The sequence below is a fragment of the Gordionus sp. m RMFG-2023 genome, chromosome 3, assembly GCF_954871325.1.
Source record: "Gordionus sp. m RMFG-2023 chromosome 3, tfGorSpeb1-WG-v2, whole genome shotgun sequence".
Classification (NCBI taxonomy): Eukaryota; Metazoa; Nematomorpha; class Gordioida; order Chordodea; family Parachordodidae; genus Gordionus; species Gordionus sp. m RMFG-2023.
In genome coordinates this window covers 49,347,077-49,371,811 of record NC_088777.1, presented here as the reverse complement: position 1 = coordinate 49,371,811, position 24,735 = coordinate 49,347,077, and the positions used below count along the sequence as shown (strand labels likewise).

At 26.1% G+C, this 24,735-nt stretch overlaps 3 protein-coding genes and 1 long non-coding RNA gene across 5 annotated transcripts; 1 reads left to right on the top strand and 3 right to left on the bottom strand.

Annotated features, from left to right (window-relative positions):
- Nucleotides 1-1,430: 1,430 nt before the first annotated feature.
- LOC135926106 (uncharacterized) lies at nucleotides 1,431-9,972 on the bottom strand. The gene is made up of 3 exons (XR_010571782.1): nucleotides 9,953-9,972; nucleotides 1,860-1,937; nucleotides 1,431-1,639 (listed from the first exon to the last, which is right to left on the bottom strand). It is a non-coding gene; the product is annotated as an uncharacterized LOC135926106 (long non-coding RNA).
- Nucleotides 2,537-11,994, top strand: LOC135926104 (Golgi to ER traffic protein 4 homolog). The gene is made up of 9 exons (XM_065461794.1): nucleotides 2,537-2,652; nucleotides 2,696-2,774; nucleotides 2,817-2,898; nucleotides 2,943-3,101; nucleotides 9,231-9,369; nucleotides 9,765-9,908; nucleotides 9,962-10,040; nucleotides 10,113-10,188; nucleotides 11,722-11,994. The coding sequence occupies exons 1-9, from the start codon at nucleotides 2,546-2,548 to the stop codon at nucleotides 11,820-11,822; spliced, it is 966 nt and encodes a 321-aa protein (XP_065317866.1). The 5' UTR covers nucleotides 2,537-2,545; the 3' UTR covers nucleotides 11,823-11,994.
- Nucleotides 11,995-12,053: 59 nt separating this feature from the next.
- LOC135926105 (uncharacterized) lies at nucleotides 12,054-14,540 on the bottom strand. Its single transcript, XM_065461795.1, has 2 exons — nucleotides 14,395-14,540; nucleotides 12,054-12,478 (listed from the first exon to the last, which is right to left on the bottom strand). Exons 1-2 carry the CDS (start codon nucleotides 14,473-14,475, stop codon nucleotides 12,170-12,172), a joined length of 390 nt encoding a protein of 129 aa, XP_065317867.1. The 5' UTR covers nucleotides 14,476-14,540; the 3' UTR covers nucleotides 12,054-12,169.
- A 3,207-nt stretch (nucleotides 14,541-17,747) lies between these two features.
- On the bottom strand, nucleotides 17,748-23,437 carry LOC135926418 (NSFL1 cofactor p47-like). 2 transcript variants are annotated; one of them, XM_065462293.1, is made up of 11 exons: nucleotides 23,344-23,437; nucleotides 23,142-23,296; nucleotides 23,015-23,101; nucleotides 22,886-22,972; nucleotides 22,714-22,832; nucleotides 21,603-21,779; nucleotides 20,579-20,711; nucleotides 19,438-19,635; nucleotides 19,089-19,241; nucleotides 18,928-18,987; nucleotides 17,748-17,982 (listed from the first exon to the last, which is right to left on the bottom strand). In XM_065462293.1, the coding sequence occupies exons 1-11, from the start codon at nucleotides 23,434-23,436 to the stop codon at nucleotides 17,847-17,849; spliced, it is 1,398 nt and encodes a 465-aa protein (XP_065318365.1). In that variant the 5' UTR covers nucleotide 23,437; the 3' UTR covers nucleotides 17,748-17,846. The 2 variants fall into 2 exon arrangements, with proteins under 2 accessions (XP_065318365.1, XP_065318366.1); XM_065462294.1 differs by having other exon boundaries at nucleotides 21,603-21,776.
- Nucleotides 23,438-24,735: the final 1,298 nt, after the last annotated feature.

The following is a 24,735-nucleotide window of genomic DNA, read 5'->3' as shown; positions in this document are numbered from 1 at the left end:
ACGGTTCAAGTCAATATTTTAGCCAGAAAAATTTTACCTAGGCCTCGAGATTTCGTTAATATATGTCTAGACCTTTGTTTCTTTTATGAGCAAAATCTTCAGGCTTGAGTAATATTTTTATGGATGAAATATTGAGTTAGCCGTTTTTAAAAATCGGCTCAAAACGAGCCGTTTAACAACACTAACCCGAATTAGAGTTCTGCAATTACGAACTTTATCTTTAAGAAATTTTGATAGCAGGAAAACCTAATCATCCAAACAGATTTTCTGGAAGGAGTTGGAACCTGCCCCAGGTCAATATTACCGGGTTCTATGGGTTATCCATAAATCGATGGTGTCATCTCGAAATGTCCAACAAAACAATTTCAAATTTATCAACTTTATTTTAGGTTCACATCCCTATCTCAAATGATAAATAAAGAATCAATATAAAACAAACAAATCATTTTAATTTAGTAAGTACTAAAGGCTATACGTTATGATGTTAAAAGCTTTAATTTTTTTTAGCCTACACTTTGATAAAAGATTAAGTATTTTGACAATGTTCTCGAGAGGAGATACAATCAATGAATAATATAAAATACTTTAGGTTAGAATAATAATTATTTTATAAATGTTATTTTTCGTTTTAAAAATAAAAATAAAGAAGAAAAAGTGTTTATTCATCAAATTAATTTTAAGGTTAATTGTTGCCTAACATAGTAACGATTATTTATTACATATATTATTTATTATAATCTTCCTGCACTTTTTATATCGAATAAGAAATTATGGGGAATCAAATTTATTAGAAGAAAATGGCGAAATAAGACGATATCCATTTAGTAACCCGAAAATGAGATTTTATTTTTGACATAACTTGTTCTAAGAAAAATGTTTTCCCGAACATACCTGAAATAAAAATTTAATTATAATAGCCCCCCCCCCCTTATCCGCCCACTTAAATAAAAGACGAGAGGCCTCGACTGAATCATGGGAGGAAACCTTTGAGTTAAAAGTTCTATGAAGAGTGAATTACTACTTCACAAGTAACCTCACATACTCACAGTGGCGTAGCTACGGGAGTGGTTTTCGGGTATGGACCTTTCCCAGAGCAAAAATTATTTTTTTTAGTTCAAAAGACTTAAAAGTGACTATATATCAAATAAATACCATTAATATTTATATTTTTTTGGTTTTAATGTTTGTGGAAGAATATTATATTACTATTGAAATTATTCTGGATAGTATTATTATAAAGTCATTGAGAATAATCTACTAAATTATAATAACATATTATTGATGCATTTAAAAAATATATTTATAATATATTATCGAAGATATGGTTATGAAAAGGTCCGAAGGCCCGTTAAAGATGATCTGGGGAGCGAAGTCCCCCAGACTTATATATATATGGACCCCCTCTATGGAAAATTCCTAGCTACGCCACTGCATACTCCTAAATATTACTTGTTTCTAAATAATCAGTCCACCTCCGGTCAAAATTTTTCTTGTGAGTATAACTAGCATATTTACAGGATACCCTAAAATGAATTAGATAAATTTAAAAAAGTACAATATTATACCAACACATTTTTATTAATTATATTTTGACAGGGTTTCATATCGGCCATATGACGTTTGCACCATCATGTTCCATCTACGAATTAATATTGTATTCATTAATATGTTTTAAAATACAATTAATAATGCTTTCAGCAAAATTAATGATTTATATTAGATTTTCTTAAATTTCTCCATATTAAATTTAACGAATTATTATGCTTAGGTTTAATCTGATGCATTTTTTGCCTTATCCACCTTAAAACAAAAAAAGTTATTTCAATTTTATTATATTTTTCTGAGATAAATTCCATTACCATATCCAAATGTTTTCATCTTTTGCAGTATCCGAGATTTTTGTTGGATATCTCCTTCAAAAAGGTACCACTTGTATGCTAAAAAGTAACATTAAATAAAATAGTGTTTTAAAATAATAACGCTTACGGTTAATTTGCTGACTTAAATAGAATTATTGTTATCTCAGTGTCTTTATTTATATTTGAATTGTTATCATGCCATATTACTATATTTAAATGAGCTTTTAAGCTCATATGGTAGTCTTATCTTTGCAGCTAACGCTCATTTTATTGCTGAATCCCTCCTGTCAAAATTCATCACAGAGACTAATGAGTGAATGGATATTTCATAACTTATATTATTATAGGTATGTTTTTGTTTACTAGTTTGTATGAATTAAATAATCTTTGTCTAAAAGTTATGTTTATTTATTTATATTTAATTGTTATTTGTGAATTAAAATTTAATGACCAATATTTGGAAAAATTTATCGTTGTTACACTACTGACAACATCATCGTATATCTATGAATTTTTAAGCATAATATATATTTCTCTTTTTAAGGTTTAAAACTTATGTTCTATTAAAAAACTTTGTATCGAAGTTCTAAATTATATTTCATATAACGGGTAAATTTTATTTTACGATATTTTTGTTTCGATTTAATGCAAGGTATGTTGAATAAAATAATCATATGGCCAAGGAAATGATAAAAAATAATACTTTTAGCAAATTGTTAAGTAAATTGCAGGTAAAGTTAGATGAAAAAGATTTTTACGAAGCACATCAGCTATATAAAATTATCTATTTCAGGTTTATTCATATTAATTATTTAAATAAATTTAAAGTAATCTAGGTATATTACTCAACAAAAATATGAAGAAGCAATGCATTTAATCATAGATGGATCTAATCTACTATTAAATAAACAACAGGTTTATAAATTTTATTTATTACTATGTATATATTATTAATAGATACCAAGTGGTTATGACTTAGCCATGTTATATTTAGAAGGTATAAAAAAGGAATATCTACCCTTTGACAAAATATCTATAGGTAAACTTATTAGTATTATTTTATATTACAAAACCATTAAAAAGATAAACTTGTTACAATTTTTAAATTGTTACCCAAAGAGAGCCTTGAGAGAAACCAATTTCAATGTACATTATTAGACATATTAAAACAATCAACTTCAAATGACACTCAATCACTACTGAATCTTATACATTCTCAGTTTGGTAAAGTTTTATGGGCAGGTATTTATACAAAATCTGTTATTATTTGATATATATATATAACTTAAGGCTGCAGGGTTTGGAGAAATTGTGATTCAAGATTGCATTAGAGCTAGGGTTTTAGGGATTATAATTTAAATAAAATACCCCCTTTTCCCCTTAAATTAAATAAATACTCAGCTATTGTTTTTTATATCAAAAGCTGACATACTATTTGTAAAAATAGAGCAAAATTATAGCGAAGATGATTTTTATAAGAAGAGAAATCAAACAAATTTTTATATTTATTCTTATATTAAATTGCAGGTCTAACTCAATAAAATATTATATTTATTTATTATATATTTTATAAGCATTTTATAATACTGAGATACAGTAAGGAAAGTAAAGATCCTCAAGACCCAGCCCTTACTAAAAATTCTTCAGGTTTGGGCTTAATATTTTTAAATATAATGTAATGCAATTTTGTGAAATAAATAGGTATATTTTAAAATTTTTGCAAGAAATATGATGCCAATATTTTCATATGTAAAATATTATTTTTACAATTAAAAAAATTTAAATTTTTCTATATTTAAATTAATTCTGGCTTGGGTTCAGGGTTGCCAGATGTCATGATTTATCCGTGATTCTCACGATTTCATACCTAATTTTTTACTTACCCACGTTTACTCACACTTCACACTTTTCTCACGTTTTTTGAGTATATTAAAATAATCACACTTAGTCTCACACTTTTTCTCACGTTTTGATATTATTTTAAAATTTTTTAAAAATATTTTTATATTTATTTTAAAATATTTAAAAAAATTGTAGTATTAGTTAATAATCCAACTAACCAATCATATTCATTGATCAATTACTCACAACACATTCAATTTTTAGAAAGTTTATCAAATATAATTATAATATGAATTTAAATCTCATATGGATTTTATAAATCTTATATTAAAGCTCATAAAATTTTAAATGAAATAAATTAATTGTACATACATACACTCACAAATTATAATTAGTTTAATTTAACTTAGATATTGCTAAATTAACAATAAAATTAAGAAATATCTAAAAACATTAATTGCTAGAGTTGATTAATTAGATTCAGGAACATTTTTATAAAATAATTAAGTAAAATTAATTTATAATATAGGTAATATATATTCAGTAGATCAGATTATTATTTTTAAAATATGCTAATTTATAATTTGATTTATTCTGTATCTTCTTAAAAACCTCATTTTATCTAAAAATTGTAATATTTATTTCTTGAACTTGTTACAGAATGTATTTGCAAATTTAAAATATTTCAGGAAGCTCATCCTCAAGTAATGATTCTCAATATAAAAAATTGATATATAAAAAAACAAAAAAGAGGAAAATATATAAGGTAAGTTATAATAAAAGTTGGGAACAAAAATATGAATGGTTAAAGCAGCATTCAGGGTCGACTGTAAAATGTAGTATATGTGCATCACGCTTTTCAATAAGTCATAGTGGAGAGTATGATATAATCAAACATATGAAATCTAACAAACATAAGCTGGCAAATGCAATCTAGAACCAAAACTTCTATATCATAATACGTAACCGAATATTTTAAGAATGAAACCTTGTCTGTTATTGCTGAAGAAACAATATTCATATCATTCCATAAAACATTCCCATAGCTATATGTCGGCTGATTGTTCAAGCAAGCTATTTTACACACTTTTTCCTGACTCTGAAATTGCATCAAAACAATCATCCGTTTTCCTAACAGATGCATAGAATAATGGTAATATAAAAATTTCCCTTATTACTTAGATACTTCAACAAAAGAATGGAATAAACGTTAAATTACTTAAAATTTTTTCGTCTGACAGTGAAACCCCTAAAGATATATCTAGATGCTTGCTAGAAAATTTAAAATTCGCTGAACTTGATATTGCTAATATAACGGCCTATTGTGCAGATAACGCATTTGTAAACTTTGGGAAAAATTAAAGTATTTGGACTAAATTGAAGCCATAATAATAATATTATACCAATGGGTTGTATATGCCACATTCTTCACAATTCGTTTAAAAAGGCCATCATTTTTCTCAAATATGATATCGAGAGTATAGTAATTAAATGCTATAATGAATTTAGCAACTCGACCAAGAGTTACAATTTTAAAAGAATTGGTAGAATGGTGCAATTTAGAATGGTCAGAATTACTTCGCCATGTTCCAACACACTTGCTTACATTAATCTTAGCGATTAAGCGGATGCTTAAGTATTTTTAACCCCTTAAAGAATATTTTTTATCATTATCAGCAACCTAACCAGTTTTGAAAATAATTTTTGAAGATGATTTAGCAGAGGCATATTTAGGTGTTGTCCTTAACGTTGGCACTTTAGTCAATAACATAAATTTACAATTGCAATCTGAAGATGTATTAGCACATGATCTTATCCTAAAACTAAAGAATTCAGTAAATTTAAAAATACAACAAATTTTTATGGGAGCATTTTTAAAAATATTTTACAACATAATAATGATGCAGAAAAGGCAATAAATTTCAAAAATGAATCAGATTTATAAAAAATATTATAGAATATGTAGAAAAACGTTATGATATTATAGAATATGTAGAAAAACGTTATGATATTATAGAATATGTAGAAAAACGTTATGATATTATAGATAATATATGGAAATATCTTAACCCTATGACATTAAAAAAATATCCAGAATGTGAACAATTACAAAAAATTATTAGTAATTATAAAATACCAAACATAGATACAGAAATTCCCTTTGAGAAATATTCACAATTTTATTCCTATTATGAAGAAAAATTATCAAAAAAAATCACATGAATACCTAAGAAAAATGGATGGATTTTCTTTCTAATAAAAACTAAATATTAATAGAGAAAATATGCAATTTTATATTTTCTATTCCGCATTCAAATGCTTCATCAGAGAGAATATTCAGTCTAATGACTATTGCTTGGCGAAAAGAACGTCATCATTGGAAGCTGAACTTCTGGTTAAACAAAATATAACTATTCATGCAAAGAGTTTTCCGCCTATCTCCACAGTGCCGACGGGAAATCTTTATTGCCTCTTTTAAAATCAACCATAAAATATGATAATTAATATTATGCTATATTTATAAACATGAGATAATTATACATCATAATTGTTATTAGTAAATAAATAAAGAATTTTCAGTGTCTTAAAAATCTTGTTATATTAAATATAACATATTAACTTAGATGAGTATTCTACATCAATTACCCCGGCCGAAGGCCGGGCAAAGGCAACCCTGCTTGAGTTGGTGGACAAAAAATTTGTATTCTAATTTTGAGCCAGGATTTTCAAGAGTAAATAAAAAAATTAGACCCAGTGTAGATCACTAATAAAGGAAAGTATTATTTATAAGCAGTAGAAATCTCCAAATTTTAAATATTTGTATTAATTTCCTTAGTATCTCAATATGTTTGTGAGAATACATTAAGAAAAATATTCCTAATTTTTTAGCAATTTATAATATATCTCAAATAATAATACCCTTCCCCAGAATGCCCTGCAATACCTAGTTTTTAATTACATTCGTAATTGCATTTATAAGGGATAGAAATATCCTTAATATTATTTTGCTTTTTTTTTAAAATGAATGAGATTTATCCTTTATTACTCATAAACTGCCAGCTTATATTTTTGCTAAGAAGATTTTAAAAATTAGTGGGTAATTATTTTATTTATATTTCTTTGATAAGATTCCTTTGTGTAAAAAGAGTATTCTATACACCAAATTATACCGAACCTTTTGACGTATATGTGGTTAATTTTTCTGGAATAACGATTTATGCTGAATCCTTAAACATGGGTTAGAAATCTCTCAATCTTAGAATTCCATATATTAGGTTTTGTCTAGATAAACATTATAGGTTGAGTTGTTTTAGTCTTGTCGCATGTGTTGAGGTCTATAAATTGGAAAAAAGTATGTGGATATGATGGCTCTAGTTTTTCTAATATTTCATAACATTTCTTATCGCTTCATCTCTGATTATGGAGCTCTATGATATACAAGGCTATATACAGACCAAACCCACTTGCAAAATTAAGCTGAGATCGGATACGACTCCTGACCTTGAGTTTGCTGACTTAACAATTCATGTTTTTGCTTCCTTCCCCTATAATGCCTATTGTTAATATTTGGTTGGCAGACTTCTTTTATTTATTTGTTTCGTTAATATATGATAGATCTCGGTCTGTATAGCTAGCTTGTCTTTAATCATTTGCAGGTTTTTGATGGGAAGGAACCCATATTTTATCCTTGGTAATAGATTGGTTATTGGGCTATATCTGTATAGATGGTATAGTATATTGTGAAGTTATCTATCTCTGCATGTCAGGAGCCTCGGAGCAGGTCTAAAACTTAGAATTAATATTTTTGCTTTACTCTAAAGTAATTATCTAATCAGTAAGCCTGAGCATTTTCTCATAGCGAAACTGCACCGATCTCGACTATGATAATTTATTTTCCCATGGTATTTGGTGTTTTTTCTATTGCCCCTTTGAGCTCCTGGGTTATTTCGATCCATCTTTCAACCATCTCCCAATACCTATTATAGCTCATTTAGGATTAAATTATTCGATTTTTTTTTGAATAGGCGTAGTTCTGGTCATATCATCAGCTTGATTTCCATCCTCAAAAAGACTGATACTATTATTTCTATAAACGGTTTGGATGAAGAACTGGCACTAAAACCTCTGGTATCATATGCTGAGGTGCCTTTGGGTGTTTTGTAGCTCTAAAAGGGAGTGATGGTTCATTTTTGATTAGATTTCATATCACTTCAGTTGTTGCGTTATCAATTGGCCTTAGCTCTAAGGTATCACTGGACATGAATTGAACATTGCTTGTCTCTATGGTTAGCTCTTGCATTGGAATGAGTAGTGTTATTACTTTACTCGTACTCGTCAACTAGCTGTTTGTACTCTAATTTGAATCTTGTGATACGTTGGTTCACAATTTTTTTAGAATATCAAATCTTTTATATTTAGATTAATTCCATATGAATCATTTAGAAAACCTAAATTACACATTTGGAAGTAATCAATTAAGTTACACTTTTGGAAGTAAACATTTTAAAATGAGAAAATATTTTCTTGAGAATCTATTTAACCAGAAACACATCCATAGTTTCGGGCTACACTTCCGATATTAATTGAAATTTAAAGTATTGGTCTATCTCTATACCATGATTGAGTAATTTCTACATTTAACAAAAAAATTTGCGAACGTTGGAATTTCCCAATTCACGCGATATATGTAATATATGATCACGCTATCAAGTTAAACTTTTATAAATCCGATCATACTGGTAATGAATTCCGCAAGTGTAAAAGTTATTACCCTATGAAATTTCCTCATCAGATATTCCTAAATTTATATTTAAAAAAAAATAATTTACTGCAAAATATCTGATATTTAACACAGGGTACGTATTCTATTATACACAACTCCGAAAATACATTTCCTCAAAAATCGAATTTTTTTTTTAAATTTAAAAATTCATCCTGGTAAGTCGAAACTAAAATTTATAAATTCCTAATTATCACCTGGGGATAGTGTTGTTAAACGGCTCGATTTGAGCCGATTTTTAAGAACGGTTAACTCAATATTTTAGGCAGAATAATATTGTCTAAGCCTCGAGATTTTGTTAATAGATGTAACCTTTGTGCTACGTATGAGCAAAATCTTAAGACTTGCATAATAATTATCCTAATAAAAATATTGAGTTAGCCCCTTTTTAAAAAATCGTATCAAAATGAGCCGTTTAACAACGATAATTTGCGATTCCAGAAAAAAATAATTATCGCATCTTTATGTTTGCCTCATAGTATTTCCTCTTGCGAAATATTATCCAAGTGTTTTTTTTTTTACAATTTAAAAATCTTAATTGCAGAAATGTATTACAATATATGGGGCGTACCCTATGAATTTTTGCCACGAACCTTTAAATCATTTTTCGATAAAAATCAGATAAATGATTTCAAGTTGGAAAAAAAAATAAATAACATATTAGCGCTAACATTAAGCAAAAAATTTATAAAGAAATAAAATTATCTTATATAAATCATGTTTTACATTCCTTTTACACTTTATAATAGAAAAGGATTTTCCACAAGCCAGATACCATTTTATAAGATCGTCGGATTATGAATCGTGCGCTTCTATGTTAATAGATTACGCAGTCAACTATGGTTATCCAAATGAAACCGACCTTTTTATAGCTCAAACTGTCTTTCAGTTAATATTATATTAATAATTTCTAAATATCCTTATTTAAAGTTTTATTTATTAAAATATTAAATATTTATAAATGTCAAAATTTATACTTTCACAAGTACAGTTTATAATTTTTTAAATACTAAAAATAAGTTTAACATAACAATGCTAAAATCCTAAGACATTATTTTTAAAAAACTTTCATTTTTAAAAAATTGTCTTATAGTGAGACCTAATTAAGCGTTTTCGAAAAAAAAGGCAAACCAGTTTGCGTTTTTATTAATGATTATAAATTGGGATCAATTTTCACAGTAACCATATGAAGAAACGCAAACACGCAATTAGGTCCCACTATTATATAAATAAAGTTAGATATTCATTTAAATTTTTTTTTAAAATGTTATTTTTATTGATAGATACCTATGCCTAAAAAATCAAAATACAGCACAAATCGTGTTTTTTTCGTATGTCAAAATGCATCCAGTTATACATAAAGACAATCCACCCTTCCCTTTACCCTTGCTTAATTTTTTGTGCTTTCTGTTATTTGCTATACAAAAGTAAAAAAATTTAATTAACGAATATGATATTATTTTATATTTACCTCATGAAGCAAAGATAAATTGACAGTGTTTTCCATACTATGTGATAAATACGAACGCGCGCTAAAAAGAGACCCATCATTTTTCACCGTAAATTCTTATTAATTAATTTTTTTTTAAAAATTATTTTTTTTCCCCTTATAAATTATAAAACAAAAACAGTATCTGGAGAAAATAGGACAATTATTTTTCGGTCTCAAACCTCGCAACTCTTCACAAAATAGTTTTGGGATGTTTGGTATGAATCAATAATATTATCTTTATGATAGAATAAGTTCTTTTGCATTTACGAGTTGTTACTGAACTCAGATCGGGTTAAATAATCCAGGGATCCAAACCGAAACGAATATCGGTTCAGGTTTGGATAAAAATAACGGTTCAAGGTTCAGGTTTGGTTTGCAAAAAATAAAAATTTCGCTTCAGTTCGAACCTCTAAAAACCGGTTTGAACACTTTTGTATTCAAATCTACTACCGAATTATGTATAGAGAAGAATTTTTTTTTTATTTCATAATTAAAATAAAAAACACATACATAAAACCTTCATTTTTATTAATCTTATATTATAAAATAATGTTTAATTTATAAATTTTACAAATAAATATCATTGATTAATTTTAATATGAACATTTATTTAAATTTTTTATTAAGCCGCACATTTAATATATTTTCAAAATTCTTCTCACTCAAATTACATCTATAAGGAGATAATATAAATTTAATTGTTGAAAAGCATCTTTCCACACTAACTTAGGTAGCCGGCACTTTCAGTATATCAGATTTGATGTATCATTCATTATTAATACTATGGATTTAATTTTTCTCTAGGCATTTTAATTTATAAGCTTAAAATTTAATAAATGTTGCATAATGGCAATATACTAAAGTTTATAAAAATTATGACTGACACTTATCAATTAAATGTGATTGATAATAATCTTTAAAAGAATTCGAATATAATTAAAAATTTTGCAATATATTAGTAATAACTTACACATTATTTTATAAGCATAAAATTATGAGACTCGAGCCGGTTCAGAGGCATTTTAGTGGTTCGTTCAGGTTAGGCTATAAATTTATTTAGAGGTTAAGGTTCGGTTTATGTTTGATAAAAAATACCGGTTTTTAGCGGTTTAATGGTTCGGTTTGGATCCCTGAAATAATCTCAATCTATTTGAACCCCCCTCCCCCTCCTCCATATTGTTATACACTTATATTACCCCATATTAATGTTTTATAGAAAAATCAAGCAGATGAGATAAATAATATGTACCCTATAAAGTATTTGAAAAATTGGGGTCCTTATCTAACATATACCAACCATATTAGCCTACTATTCGGCATTGGTGTATATGTAGATTCTTTTATTTTAACCAATTTGAAATTATCATTTTAGTATGGAACTATTTACCGATATGGAGTTCCGTAACAATAATCTAAAAATTTCGTAGAAGTTTCACGCCAATCAATTGATGCACATATTTTTTTTTAAAGCATGGGGAGTTGATCTAAAACGGCCCAATTCATTCAGAGAATTTAATCGTAAAAATCTACATCTACTAACTAAATTCTTCAAATGACTAGGGCAATTTGGCCCTCGGCTGATTGACAATATTACCCTAAACTTAATTTTATAACTTAAAAAAGTGTATTATTATGATTAATAGTGGTATTTTTTTTTAAAAAAAAAATTCCTTTAATTCAAAGTTATCCTTGAATTTTAATAGAACAATGATATTTAAATTACAAATGATCTTTTACTTTTTTTTTAGATAACATATTTCAAAATCTTATGACAAATTTTCAAGGCATGGTAGCTCCCCAGAATCCAAATATTCCTGATAACTTAGCAGACGAAGATGAAATGGATTAACATATAAAATTTTATATTTTGTATAATTATTCCCGAAAAAAATGATTTTTAAAATTAGCCTATAAATAAGAAAATAAATCACAATTGTATATTTATGGAAAATGTTTTTAAAAAAATAATAAAATAAAAGGGTAAAAATATGCATTATTATTTTGAGATATTCAGTTGTATAAGCAAAAAGCATTTATAATAATAATTATTATAAAAATAATAAATATTATTTTTCTTAGCAATAGATAGCATAAATCGTCCAAGCATCTTCTGTTAGTTTTTTTTTTTGGTCATCATAAAAAATAATTCAAATAAATGCGCTTATTAAACTAAATAATATTTAAGTCAAAAAAAAATTATGCATATGGTTTAATGAGGTAAATGTGTTTGAAGTTGGGAGTATTTTTGGCGTGTCTCAGTTCGATGCGGTAAAGAGGGTGACGCGTGTAATAGTTTACTATTTCGGTCAAATCGTCGAATGTATAATTCCCGATACAGTATTTACGGTTCTTACTATCTGACGAGGTTCCCGTGGGAACTTTGTTGCATTTCGAATTGCCTGAGATTCCGGGAGGCGTTTGTGGGCGTTGTTGGGTAACTATAATAGTTATAGTAAAATGGTACGTCTTGCGTTCAAACATAACCGATAGAACCATACAGTTTTTCTTGTAAATTAAAATCATGGTTATTATTTAGTAAATATTGTAAACACGCATTACTGGTGTGAGCAGTTATTTAATTTTTTTATGGTTCATTTCGTATATTTTATTTTTTCGAAGAAGGATATCTCGATATTTTTTTAACATTAATTTTGATCGGAGTTTGAAATGCTCTTTAAAATAAATAAAAGATCATCAAAGATTTAGATCTCTGAAGATTTTTTTTAGAATGCTAAAAACAAGTTATTTAATCAAATTTTAACTAAAATTACAAATGTTTTATAAGTAAAATTTTTGCGATTTTTATGCATAAAATATCTTTCTTGATCACTCACCACATCCAAGAAACGAAATCAAAAAAAAATTTCTATTGACATGAATATAATTATTATCCCAAGTTCTTATTAATTCTTTTTTAAATAACAATTAATCAAATATCTTTTCAATCACGATGAAAATTTTAAATTGATGGTAAATTACGTAGTAGCTATTTGAGCCATCTATATTTCGATATAATTATTTTTCTACTTCTTTTGTTTGATCCTTTGATAGGATGAATATTTTTTCTGAAATAAAACTTCTTTGACGAAATTGGGATAACAAAAAAAAGCCATAAATATTTGGGCTATGTTTATATTAAAAGTAATAACTTGCAAGTTTTGCAATTTATAACTAAATACAATTTAATTAATATATAATGATCTCTCATTTACGTGAGCATACTATCATTAACTCAATTTTAATATAAATAAATATTATTGGGTTAGTATTTTTGCACAGCCATAGTGTACTATTTGTACATTAAAAAAATGTAAAAAGACCATGCCCAAACATTACATTATACAAAAAAATCATAATTTTGTGAGAGCAGGTGTGGCTCATGAGATTACAAATTGGAACATTAAGGGGCAGAAGGTTATTTTGAAACTGGTTTGAACCCAAAAAGAAAATGATTTTTGTTAAAATATATTTACAAAATGTTGTCAACCTAAGTGTTATCCCAAATGTAAAAAAATATAGAAAATTTAAAAGATTGTATTTTGTGCAACCATTGTAATTAGATAATTGAGCATCCTTAATAAATAAGCAAGTGTATACTTACATATATGGAATCTCCTAAAAGTTGCAATTTAATGATGGTTACAATGTAAAGATATATTTATTAATTCAATATCTTCTGGGCCATGAGAAAATCGCTTATTTGAGATTATAAATGTGCCTCATACTTCCCCATCAATATTAAAAGCTGCCTGCTTACTCAAGTAGGACTAAAAAATAAAACAAATACAAAAGCCTTAGCAATTTCATATTCTCGCCAATAGCAATGTCTACCAATGGGCAGTTCACTCTTATAACTTTTAGTTTTTTTTTTAAAATTAAATCGCAAAGACTTAAACTAAGGGAATTCCTATTCCTTAAACAGAACATGCAAAAAAAATTTTAAATGTACTTTAGGATTACATTTATGTTTATATTATTTTTTGTTTCAACATTTTTATAGATATTATATATAGTAGTTTTAATAAATAAATTTTAAATCCCCCCCCCCCCCTCCACAAAATGCTCAATAATCTAATTGCTACTATGTTTTGTCATAAACTGGAAGTTTTTATCAACAATGTTTAGTTAAAATATTTTCTATATATTTTTTACATTTTCTGTATTTTGGCCCAGGCCAACTTTTTTTAAGATGTCTTAAATAATTTTTTTTATATATTTTGGAGTTAAATCATTATTAATTAAAGGCTAATGTTATTGTAATTTACAACATATTTCATTTAACCAAACCAATTTTATTTAATTGTATTAGCTTCACAATATATTTATAGCCAATATTTTAAAATAGACTTTTAAATTATGTTTTTAAAACCAAACTTGTAAATTTATATAAATTTTAAATAATATAAAATAATTAAATTTACTTGAGAATTGCTATGTCTAACAATAAATTCACCATCTAAACACTTTTGATTTAATAGATTTTCTGCAAAGTGTTTAGACATTTTAGATATGTTTAATTGATCAAAATGATTGTTTATAAAGTCAAACTGAGATTTTTTTGCAGAATTAATTTGCTTGTTTGCATCAACCTTATTTAAAATGTAAATCATGAATTCATATATATAATACTTTGTGGAAAATGGGCATAAAATTTTGATAAGACATGCTATTTTTAATGAGATCAAATGAGGGTACATTTTCATAAATTTCAACTTTATGAGTGTTCATCTTTTTTTATTACATGAAATATATTAATAAAACTGAAGGTAAAACTTTATATCCTGGTTCTATCAGTATACCAGCAATTTGTGAATAATTATTTACATTTTTTATTTTTTGCTTCCTTAAATTATATTACGATTGGGAGTATATAATATTATACTTTGGATATGATTCATAGACATCTATATAATTTAAATTGGGAATAGGCATATACCATTGTGTCATACAATTATTAACACCAAAAAGCACATTTTTCAATTTTAAAATGATATATCATACCCATATTGACGTTAAACCAGCTGATATTTAACAAATATTTTGCTAAACCATGACGGGTCTGACTATACCTAGATAAAAATAACAATGATTATTTCTTGCCCTTCAGTGCAAATACTATCCTCTAAAATGTCATACTTATAAATAAAGAATCCTGGAAAAAAACCTCCGGAAAAAACCCTCAATTTACTGAAGACCACTAATAATATAGGTATATTTTTTTGGATTATAATAAATATACTCATATATGTATAGACAAATTAGTATTTAAGGAAAAAATATAATATATATATTAAATTTCTTTAGGCCCTAATTCATTATTTAAAGGTTACTTATATACCCTCAATAAAAAATGCTTAAACAAGATAAAATGCTGAAGATCAAATTGGTACTGGGAAAAAATATCCCAGTAAAATAACCCATGTTTCTTATTTTCAAGATTATTTGCTATAGTAATAAATACAATATCCATTCTTAATTACGATATTAAGTAGACTAAATTTGACAAAATTTTATAATAAAATATATTTATTTTATTTGTAAACCATGATTATATGTATATAATAACCAGATTAGAAAAACACCAACATTCTTATTGATTATTTGTGTGTTCTTCGTCGGATAGATAGAGTGCTCTGATTCACGTTCCAAGCTTCTGGAGAAAATCAGGCTCAATTCGAGTATTTGGAATTGAGAATTGCTTCTTATGACAAATTTTATAAGTATGAAGAAAAAAAATCAAAATCCAGAATTTTTTTTTCCTGGGGATATATTTTCCGGTTTTTTTTCTTTATTACCATAAATGAATTTGCAAAGAACTATATTTTAAAAATTCCTTTATATTAAAATAAACTATTTATATGAAATTACTGTATAATCATTAAAAAGAGCTAATCACATATGAAATTTAAGTTAAACCACGAATAGAAATCATGATTGAAGTTTAAATGATGATAAGGAAAAAGAGGAAATAAAGAAATCATGACATCCACTATTATGAATTGCACACCTGTGATATAGCTCATATTAAAAATATACTAAATATACGCTAACTTTACCTTGATTATAAATTTTAGGGTTCAAAAATTATTTCACTTAGTACTTAGTAGTCTTTTGGTCTAAATAGAGATAATAACCTATAATTATGAATGGTTAGTCATTAATATATTATCAAAAAATTTAAAAACATTTTTTTTTTAAATTTTATTAATAAATTTTTATATTATCAGCAATAAACATATTTGTAGAATTACAATAGATTGAACAGTAAAATTTATATCACCTGAACCTACAAAAAAGATGTGGACCGGGTTGAACCTTTGGCTATTTTAAATTTTTTAAAGATGATTAATAGTCCGTTTTGACTAAAAAGCTTAAGTAAATTTTTCTATATTATTTGTGCCAACTACCTAAGTTATCATATAGTAGTGTTCTCTACCATTAGAAGATAATTTTGTAAGGCTAAATATTATTTTTTGGAGAATAGTGAAAAAAGCTAAAAAAATATTCTATTTTTATATATTTCTAATATGCTTGTACGTTAAAAGGTCTGAACATGTTTTAAAAGCTCAAACTGAACGGATATAATTTTTATGATAAGAATCTGAACGGTTATTTTATCCGAACCTAAAATGATGTGCGTTAAGGGTTGGATCCTTAAAAATACTCAAATAAATTATTTCAATTTGTCATATTAAATATATATATAAAAAATTGTGGGAATAGAAAAGCAGTCTTAGAGAAGAAATCATATCATACAGATGTAAAACGTATTTATTACATTATTTCATTTCTTATGATAGAAGACATGTGGTTGTTATATTGATAAGCAATATCTCAGCTATATTATTTACTTTGAAATAAGCATAGCGTTATGATGTTAGGCTATTATAACGTTTTATCAGTAAGGTCTAATGACTAGGTCATTGAACAGCTATGCTGACCCCAATTTTAAGCATTACAAATGTCAGTTGAAAATTTTCTGGCGCATTAAAATTTTTTAAATTTAATAAAAATATTTATACGACGATTATATAAAAACTTATCTTTACCTCCCTGTAAGATATATGAAAATAAATCGCTCTTAAAAAATAAAGCAATGATTAATAAATTTGAATTTATAAAGAAATTTAGTAAAAATATAAGATATGTATTGAAATAACGAAATAAAATATTAAAGTAAGGTGTAACGCAGTGAAAAAATTATTCATTTTTTTAAAAATCAAATTTTATGGATTAATTTTTTATATAGAAATATATATACCATTTTTTTAATAAATTTATTTTATAATGGCTTAAACAGAGACAAAATATCATCCTAGTTATATATATTTGTTTATTTAGTTATATATATTTTGATATAATGTTTATTTAATTAAAAACAAAAAGAGTTGTATGTATCTATTTAAAAGATATATATTAGCGTTGTTATATAAATGTTTATTCCTACTTTTCTGCGGTTATATACGAAAGACAATTATTTTTCTTGTTATATAAGGAAATGTAAAATTATATTGCAACACATATGTCATTGTATTACGTAAATAATTATCTTTAATTCTTGTCTAACACAATACTTTAAATTCCTACACATTATTTTAATTTCTAAGAAAAATTCTTACAATCTTAAATTTCCTCGATCATTATATTAATGAATATATAATGTTACTGAATTTTTACATTTTATATTTTTCTGATCTTAGTTTCATTCTCTTTTAAAATAACCCCAACTCGAAATATATAGTTTATTGAACAAACTTTAGCATAAATTGGCATATTGTACATTTAAAAATAATAAATAAATTAGGAAGAAAGAGTTATATTATAAGTTACATCTTTGAAAGGTAGGTAGCTGACATTACAATATAGGTAATAATTATGAAATAATCTTCTGAATTATAACGCTATTAATCAAATTTGCTTGTTCAATTGTAAGATTATCATCATCTAGATTTAATTTAGGAAATGATACAAGTAATTTGAAAACCACGCTATCGTATTTCGGAATATACCTAATCATTTTTTCATTAAAATATATAATTAGATTTCATATAATAATTTCAGAAGATCTTCGGAGTGAGCGACGGGTTTGAAATGATATATAATATTTAGCCGCTCGAATGTTGGAATGTTTAATTAGAGATCTGCAAGGCTAAGCCTCTATTTAAAATAATTGGGTTTGGGCCAGGCCTAATATTTTTATAATGAATTCAGGCCGGGTCGAGCCGGACCTTGGAAATTATTTTAAATATATCTAAATTTATCAATTTTATAATTGAATTTTTATGTCAAATAAAAATATATGATTTTATTAATTGAAACTAAACGGCATATAACATGTCTTTTATTTTGAGTAATTAAAATTAATTTCTATATTTAAATAAATTCGGGGCAGGCCGGGCCGGTAAATTTTTTTAAAATAATTTTCGGGATCGGGCTGGCAAAATTTTTTTAAAAATATTTCGGGTTCGGGCCCGTCCGGCAAAACCTTTTTAAAAAAAAATTCGGGCCAGGCTGGGCTTGATAAATTTGGCCCGATGCAGATCACTATGTTTAATTAAAATTTTTGAAAGTGATCTTCAAATAATTTCGAAGAATATATTTAAAGGGAGATTTTTGATAAAATTTTACCTAAAAATGCCAAAATCTTTCAAAATTGAAATCACAAATTCAAAAATTTTTTTGTTCAAAATGATTTTCATTTGCAGACCCCCCCCCCCCCCCTAGTACACAAGGTACTGGAGGACCAAGATAATTTTAATATAGTGTCATAAATTTTTTTAAAATTTTTATATTGAAACTTAGTCCATTGTCCTGTAACACTCCAATAATCGAGCGTGAATATATTATCTGAAATATTATTTGTTAAGTTAAATATATTCCATATTGTATATATACTTTCTCCCACCCTGCAAGATTTTATAACGATATAACATATGCATAGTGTTTGTTATTACTTTACAATGGCCTTTCTGATATCACCTATGGTATGTTGCAAATTGCATTTGAGTGAAAGTCTGCATATTTAAAGAAAAATTATTATAATTTTTAATTGATTATATAGTGATGAATGATTAGATTTGCATAACATTAACTTTATAGAACAAAAAAATCTTACTTTGTACCATCTTCGAGTCTAATCTGTATTTTAGTAGCAGGTTTGTTGACGTCGAATTCAGAGAGTGTGGCATTTTCTAAGGTTTGTTGATGATTTCCACCTTTCAAAATACCGGAAACGGATGAAGTAGCTGTTATCACACTAGGACTCGGACTGATAAAAAAAATATATACAATTTCATTTTGATTTAATTAGTGTTGAAAAAAATAAAAAAATGTCATGTCAAATCATTTTTTCTCGAAAAAACAATCAACTTTTATTTAAGTTATATGTTTTTGTAATGGGATGGGGAGTAATGGACCCTAAATTTAAACAAATAAATAGATTATAAAATTTGTATTTAAGTAACCTTCCAAGAATATGACCCGCGCCAGTAAAAGGCTTCGTTTTGCGATTAGAAGCTTTGGCGGAAGTAGAACAGCAGGAAGAATTGAAAAGATTCGACTTTTTGGTCGTCTTTCCCTCAAAATCCGTTGTTCTATGATCCTCCATTATTAGATTCAAATGTCTTCCAGCCATTTTTCTCGATAATTCGGGTGGTATTTCGCTTTTAAAAAAATCAAATTTTTTTTAAAAAAAAATATTATTTTTTAAAGGAGTCCTTCTGTCCTACTAGATTAAAATAGAAACTGAGTGCCAATAGTCGAATAAATTTAACATATATTTAGTTAACTAGTCGACTATTAAATCTAAAATGAAATTGGAAATAAGGAAGTTAAGGAGGGGGGGAGGAGTAATTTTTTAAAATTATTAAATTAAATAAGGTTCCAATTCTAGAGCAATTCTGATTAAAAAAAATAGAAGGTAAACCGTAAATGGGGCAATTTTGAGCATGTTAATTTTACCCTGTGTTCATAGTTTAAAAATTTATTTAATCTAAAAATAAAACGTAAATGAGATTCGTAATATTTCATCATTTATTCGTTTGTTATAATCATCAGCTTTCTAATTTTTAGTTGTATTCTAAACTTTAATGTTCCCCAAGACATCAAGTCCCTGTAATTCATGATTATATTTTTTCTTCCTGCACACTACTAGATTCTTGTTTAATTGGATTTAATATAAAATTAATAAAACGAAACTCAAAATTCTATTAAAATGATATATAAGATAAAAAATTTAAAAATGATAACTTAATAAAGGAGTAATTTATTGTAATATTCTATTTACATATTATGAATTATATTCGTCATTTAGATATGATAATATAATTAATATAATAGGTGTTGGTTAACTTCGTAATAGATTATTGACTACACATATACTATTGCTATTTCCTTGTATTAGGATTGATAAATAAAATGTAAATTGTGACTGAATTATTAAAAGTGAATAAATTGTAAATGATGACTAAATTACTAAAAAAAAGATAAAGGGCAATAAATAGAACATCGAATCATATATATTTTTATTAATATTTAGATAAAAAATCAATGATATAAATTCACTTTGCTCTTTCTGGACTTAAATAATAAGAAAAAAGTATTTACCTTCTCAAAACGGAATTAAGGAATTCTTGATTTTCGGGGTTTGAATAACTCCTTAAATCACCTTCTCCTTCATCGTCCTCCTCACCATCATCTTCATTCTCATCGTTATCATTTTCCGTGTCAATCGTAAAACCTTATTTTGATATAAAAATATATCATACAGAATAATATATATATATATGAATAATTGGTATGTTATATAATGTTAAAAAAAACATGGTGGTATACTAAAAAAAATAAATAAATATTTTCATGTTATTATATACAGCTTCTTTTAATCCACAAAAAATGTTTAGTGTCCTCCTCTATCAATCTAATAAAAGGAGACCCAGAGTTTGATAAAAAAAAAGAAGACGTTATGAACCGGACCAAAAAAAGGATTCTAGATCTGTTACTGAGATTTTTTTTCTTTAAAAAGTGAGTGTTTCTTAAATTTGATGCTGTTCTGAAATTCCAGGCTAAAAAAAATATAAGCAATAAATACCCTAAAATGAACACAGTTTAAATAAAAATCTTCAAAAATTATGAACTAACAATCTTTGGAGATCACAACATTAAATAATTTATTTTTTAAGAAAAATTTGTGATTCTAATCATGAAAGATTTGTCTTATGAATAAAAATCACAAAAGATTTATTGTTTGGGCATTCCCAAAAATAAATCTCAAGATCGAAAATTTTTGAGAGAACATTTCAAACTCTGGATCTAGTTCTTATAAAATGAAAGGGTTCGAGAGTTTGGTTCCAAAGTCTGCTTATAACACAACATATTACTAAATATTCTAAATATTATCAATACAAAAAAATATAACTCTGACAGGATTCCATTACATCATTCATTACTATATATATTACATGTTTTTTTTTCTCCAAACTAAACATTAAAAGAATTTGAGAATATAATTTTTTGTATAAACTTTAAAATTTAGCTGATGTAAAATCTAATTTTCACCATACACAAATTTCAAAAAAAAGGTTCAAAGGATAAAAAATGATTTGACAGGTAAATAAATAATGATGTATACCATCTCTCCAAAGTCTCAATACTATGCAGGAATTATCGTTTGGACGTTGAGAAGCTGGAATGGCTGATGAAGATAAAATGCGACGATAAATATCATCTGCTGTTTCGAGGTGTAAGGAATCGTCTGCCATGGGGGTAGAATCGTCTGTATTTTTTTGCTGCCCTTCATGATCACCTTCTTATCGAACCAGCAACAAAAAAAATGATTTAAAAAAAATTATCTTGACATTTCTCCTTTGAAAATAGAAAATTTTATCTAATTATTTAAAATGTAATCATTTATTTTTAAAAATTTATTATTGTATTCATTAAGATAAAGAGAGGGGAGGGATAATTTTTATTAGTTTAAAATGCTATTTACAAAAAATTTGCAAACTTCATAAGATGGAGATTTCCATTTCCCACTTTATTATATGTCACTTATTAAAAATGATCAACAGATTTAATTAGGAAATAGATGCATGATATTTGGAAGAATAAAGGACAGCAATTCTTGGCATTTTATTTTTTTAATTCTCTGAATATGCTTATTCATAAAAATTAATCATTTTAATATTGTTTAAAAAATATATCATTTTTATTATTTAATATTTAAAAAAAAGTATTTAGTAGAGGTGAAATGAAAAAATTACACAATAGGTGGTGTCCTTTTTACCTCAATTTTTAAAGGATAAATCTTAAGAATTTTTTAATAAAAAAAATTTTGGTCAGGGCTGGGCAATTTATACATAAAAAATTAGGTGAGGCTTAGCAAAACTCTGATTTAAAAAAATTAAACAAATTAATCTTTAAAAATCCACCAAATTAACTTATAGAATATTGCAGGTTTAATGGGGTGCTACTTTTTAAATGACAGAATGACTTTTGGAACAAATATTTGATAGTAATTTATTTAAAATGAATTGCTAAGATATAATCATAGACAGTGACATACTATAAAAAATAGTAAATTGATAAATTAAAAAATATGTATAAAAAACAAAATCAGGTTTATGATAATATAAATCGGCAGTTTCCAACCACTGGTATCAATACATTATTAAGTTTTTCCTTTAACTGGAATCAACAGATAAATTTAAATTGTATATCTTTAACATAAAATATGATTAAACCTCCTAATACATATCCTTTACCACTAAATGCCTTTTTGTTGGAGGAAAAAATACTAGATGGATTAACATTTTTAAGAGCATCTGTGAGGGCAGAAGGATTAATTTCTTTAGCTCCATTGCTTATTAGATAGAATATTTATATTTTTTTAGAGCATATTATACAATATATTACTCTAGTGCAGTTTTAAAAATATTTTCAATAGCATTGTCTATTCCTTTTTTGTCTTTAAATGAAGATGGTCCAAGTATCAATTGCCCACTATATATAAAAATAATTGTATTTTTTTTTTAAATAAAGAACCTTTTGTCTGATCCACCTGCATAGAAGGCTTGAGCACCTTCGTCTTCATTTTTATTATCCTTTAAAATTGAATCTAAAGTTTGGATTCTAATATAAGGTTAAAATGTATAATAAATCTATAAAAAACTTATGTTCCTTTTGAATATTAGATGTATTATTAATTTTAAAATTTTTGTCAACATGGCCAGCAGATTTATTCAGCTCTCGAGTTTTTTCAGAGGAATTAGAATTTTTATTTTCTGGTTTATCAGAGACTTCCTCAAAATAATGATATAACGCATCCTAAATATATTTTTTTAATCATATTGTATTCTAAAAAAAAATTTTACTTCTAAAATCCATTCATATTTGGATAAATATGATAATGCTGTTTCTGCCTTACAATTTGTCAATTCGGTAAATTTTGTCACTAGATCAGACATTTGAAACCTTACTCAAAAAGGTGTGATAAAAAGGTGTGAGAAATTTATTATTATGGAGGCGAATGAGTTGATTCATTAATTCATTGATTCATTCCTTTAATCATTCATTCATTCGTTCATTTATTTATTAATTCATTCATTTATTCATTCAATCATATCTCAGTCTTTATTTATAATTATTAAATGATCAAAATAGATGATGGATACTAAATATGGAATGGGATTATCTTCAAAGTTGGATATAAACTAGTATTATTGATTACTGTATTTGCACTGGTATTAGTACTTTTTTATTTAATCATATGTTTATTTCTTGGTTCTCACAATTAGTGTTGTTAAAATGCCCGATTTGGGTCAATTTTTTATTACGGCTCGATCAAGATTTTAGCTAAAATAACATTATCTAAGTATCAAGATTTGGAAAATAGATGTCCAAACATTTCTGCCAGCTATGAGCTAAATCTTTAAGCTTGAATAATGTTATCTTGGTTATAATCTTAATCGGGGCCGTTTTTTAAAATCGACCCGAATCGAGCTTTTTAACAACACTACTCAAAATGCTAATTAAATTAAAAAACAACATAGCCAATATAACCCTTTCATAATCAAATTTTTATTTAATCGGCATGGGCTTTTTACCTTAAGTAAGTTGCTTTACTTCTTGCGCGCACAGGTAACTGCAACCTACCCAAAAAACGTGGATGATCCTCTTTATTTCTCTGATGGGGTTTTCATGAGAGAACTAAGCGTTGCTCTGTATAACTCTGTTATATATAAGACGTTTAGAGCTAGTGCACTTAATATCACATCTTTCATTCATTTTAAATATTAGTATAGTCGAAGGGACAAATTATAAAAAAAATTATTTAATTTAGGAAAATTCACACGGGTAAAATATTACAAATGACTTTAATTTAAATGATTACATTTTTATATATGAATTTTTAGTTATATTTTGATCATAATATTTTAATCAAATATAATTATATCTTTATAAATTATTTTAATTATAATTAATTTTATCATTATAAATTATTTTAATTATAATTAATTTTATCATTATAAATAAATTTTAAGTTAATATGGTACAAATTAATATAAATATATTATATTAACACACATTTACACAAAAAACAAATATACAAAAAAAAAGAAAAAAGTGAATGAAAATGAGAAGGGAGGGGAAGATACAAGTGTGTCTAGGAGAGAACAATGAGTGGATAATTAGATTGAGCGCGTAGAAAACAAGGAATAATATATTAAGACAAATGAATCGACAAAAATTGATTATAACAAATG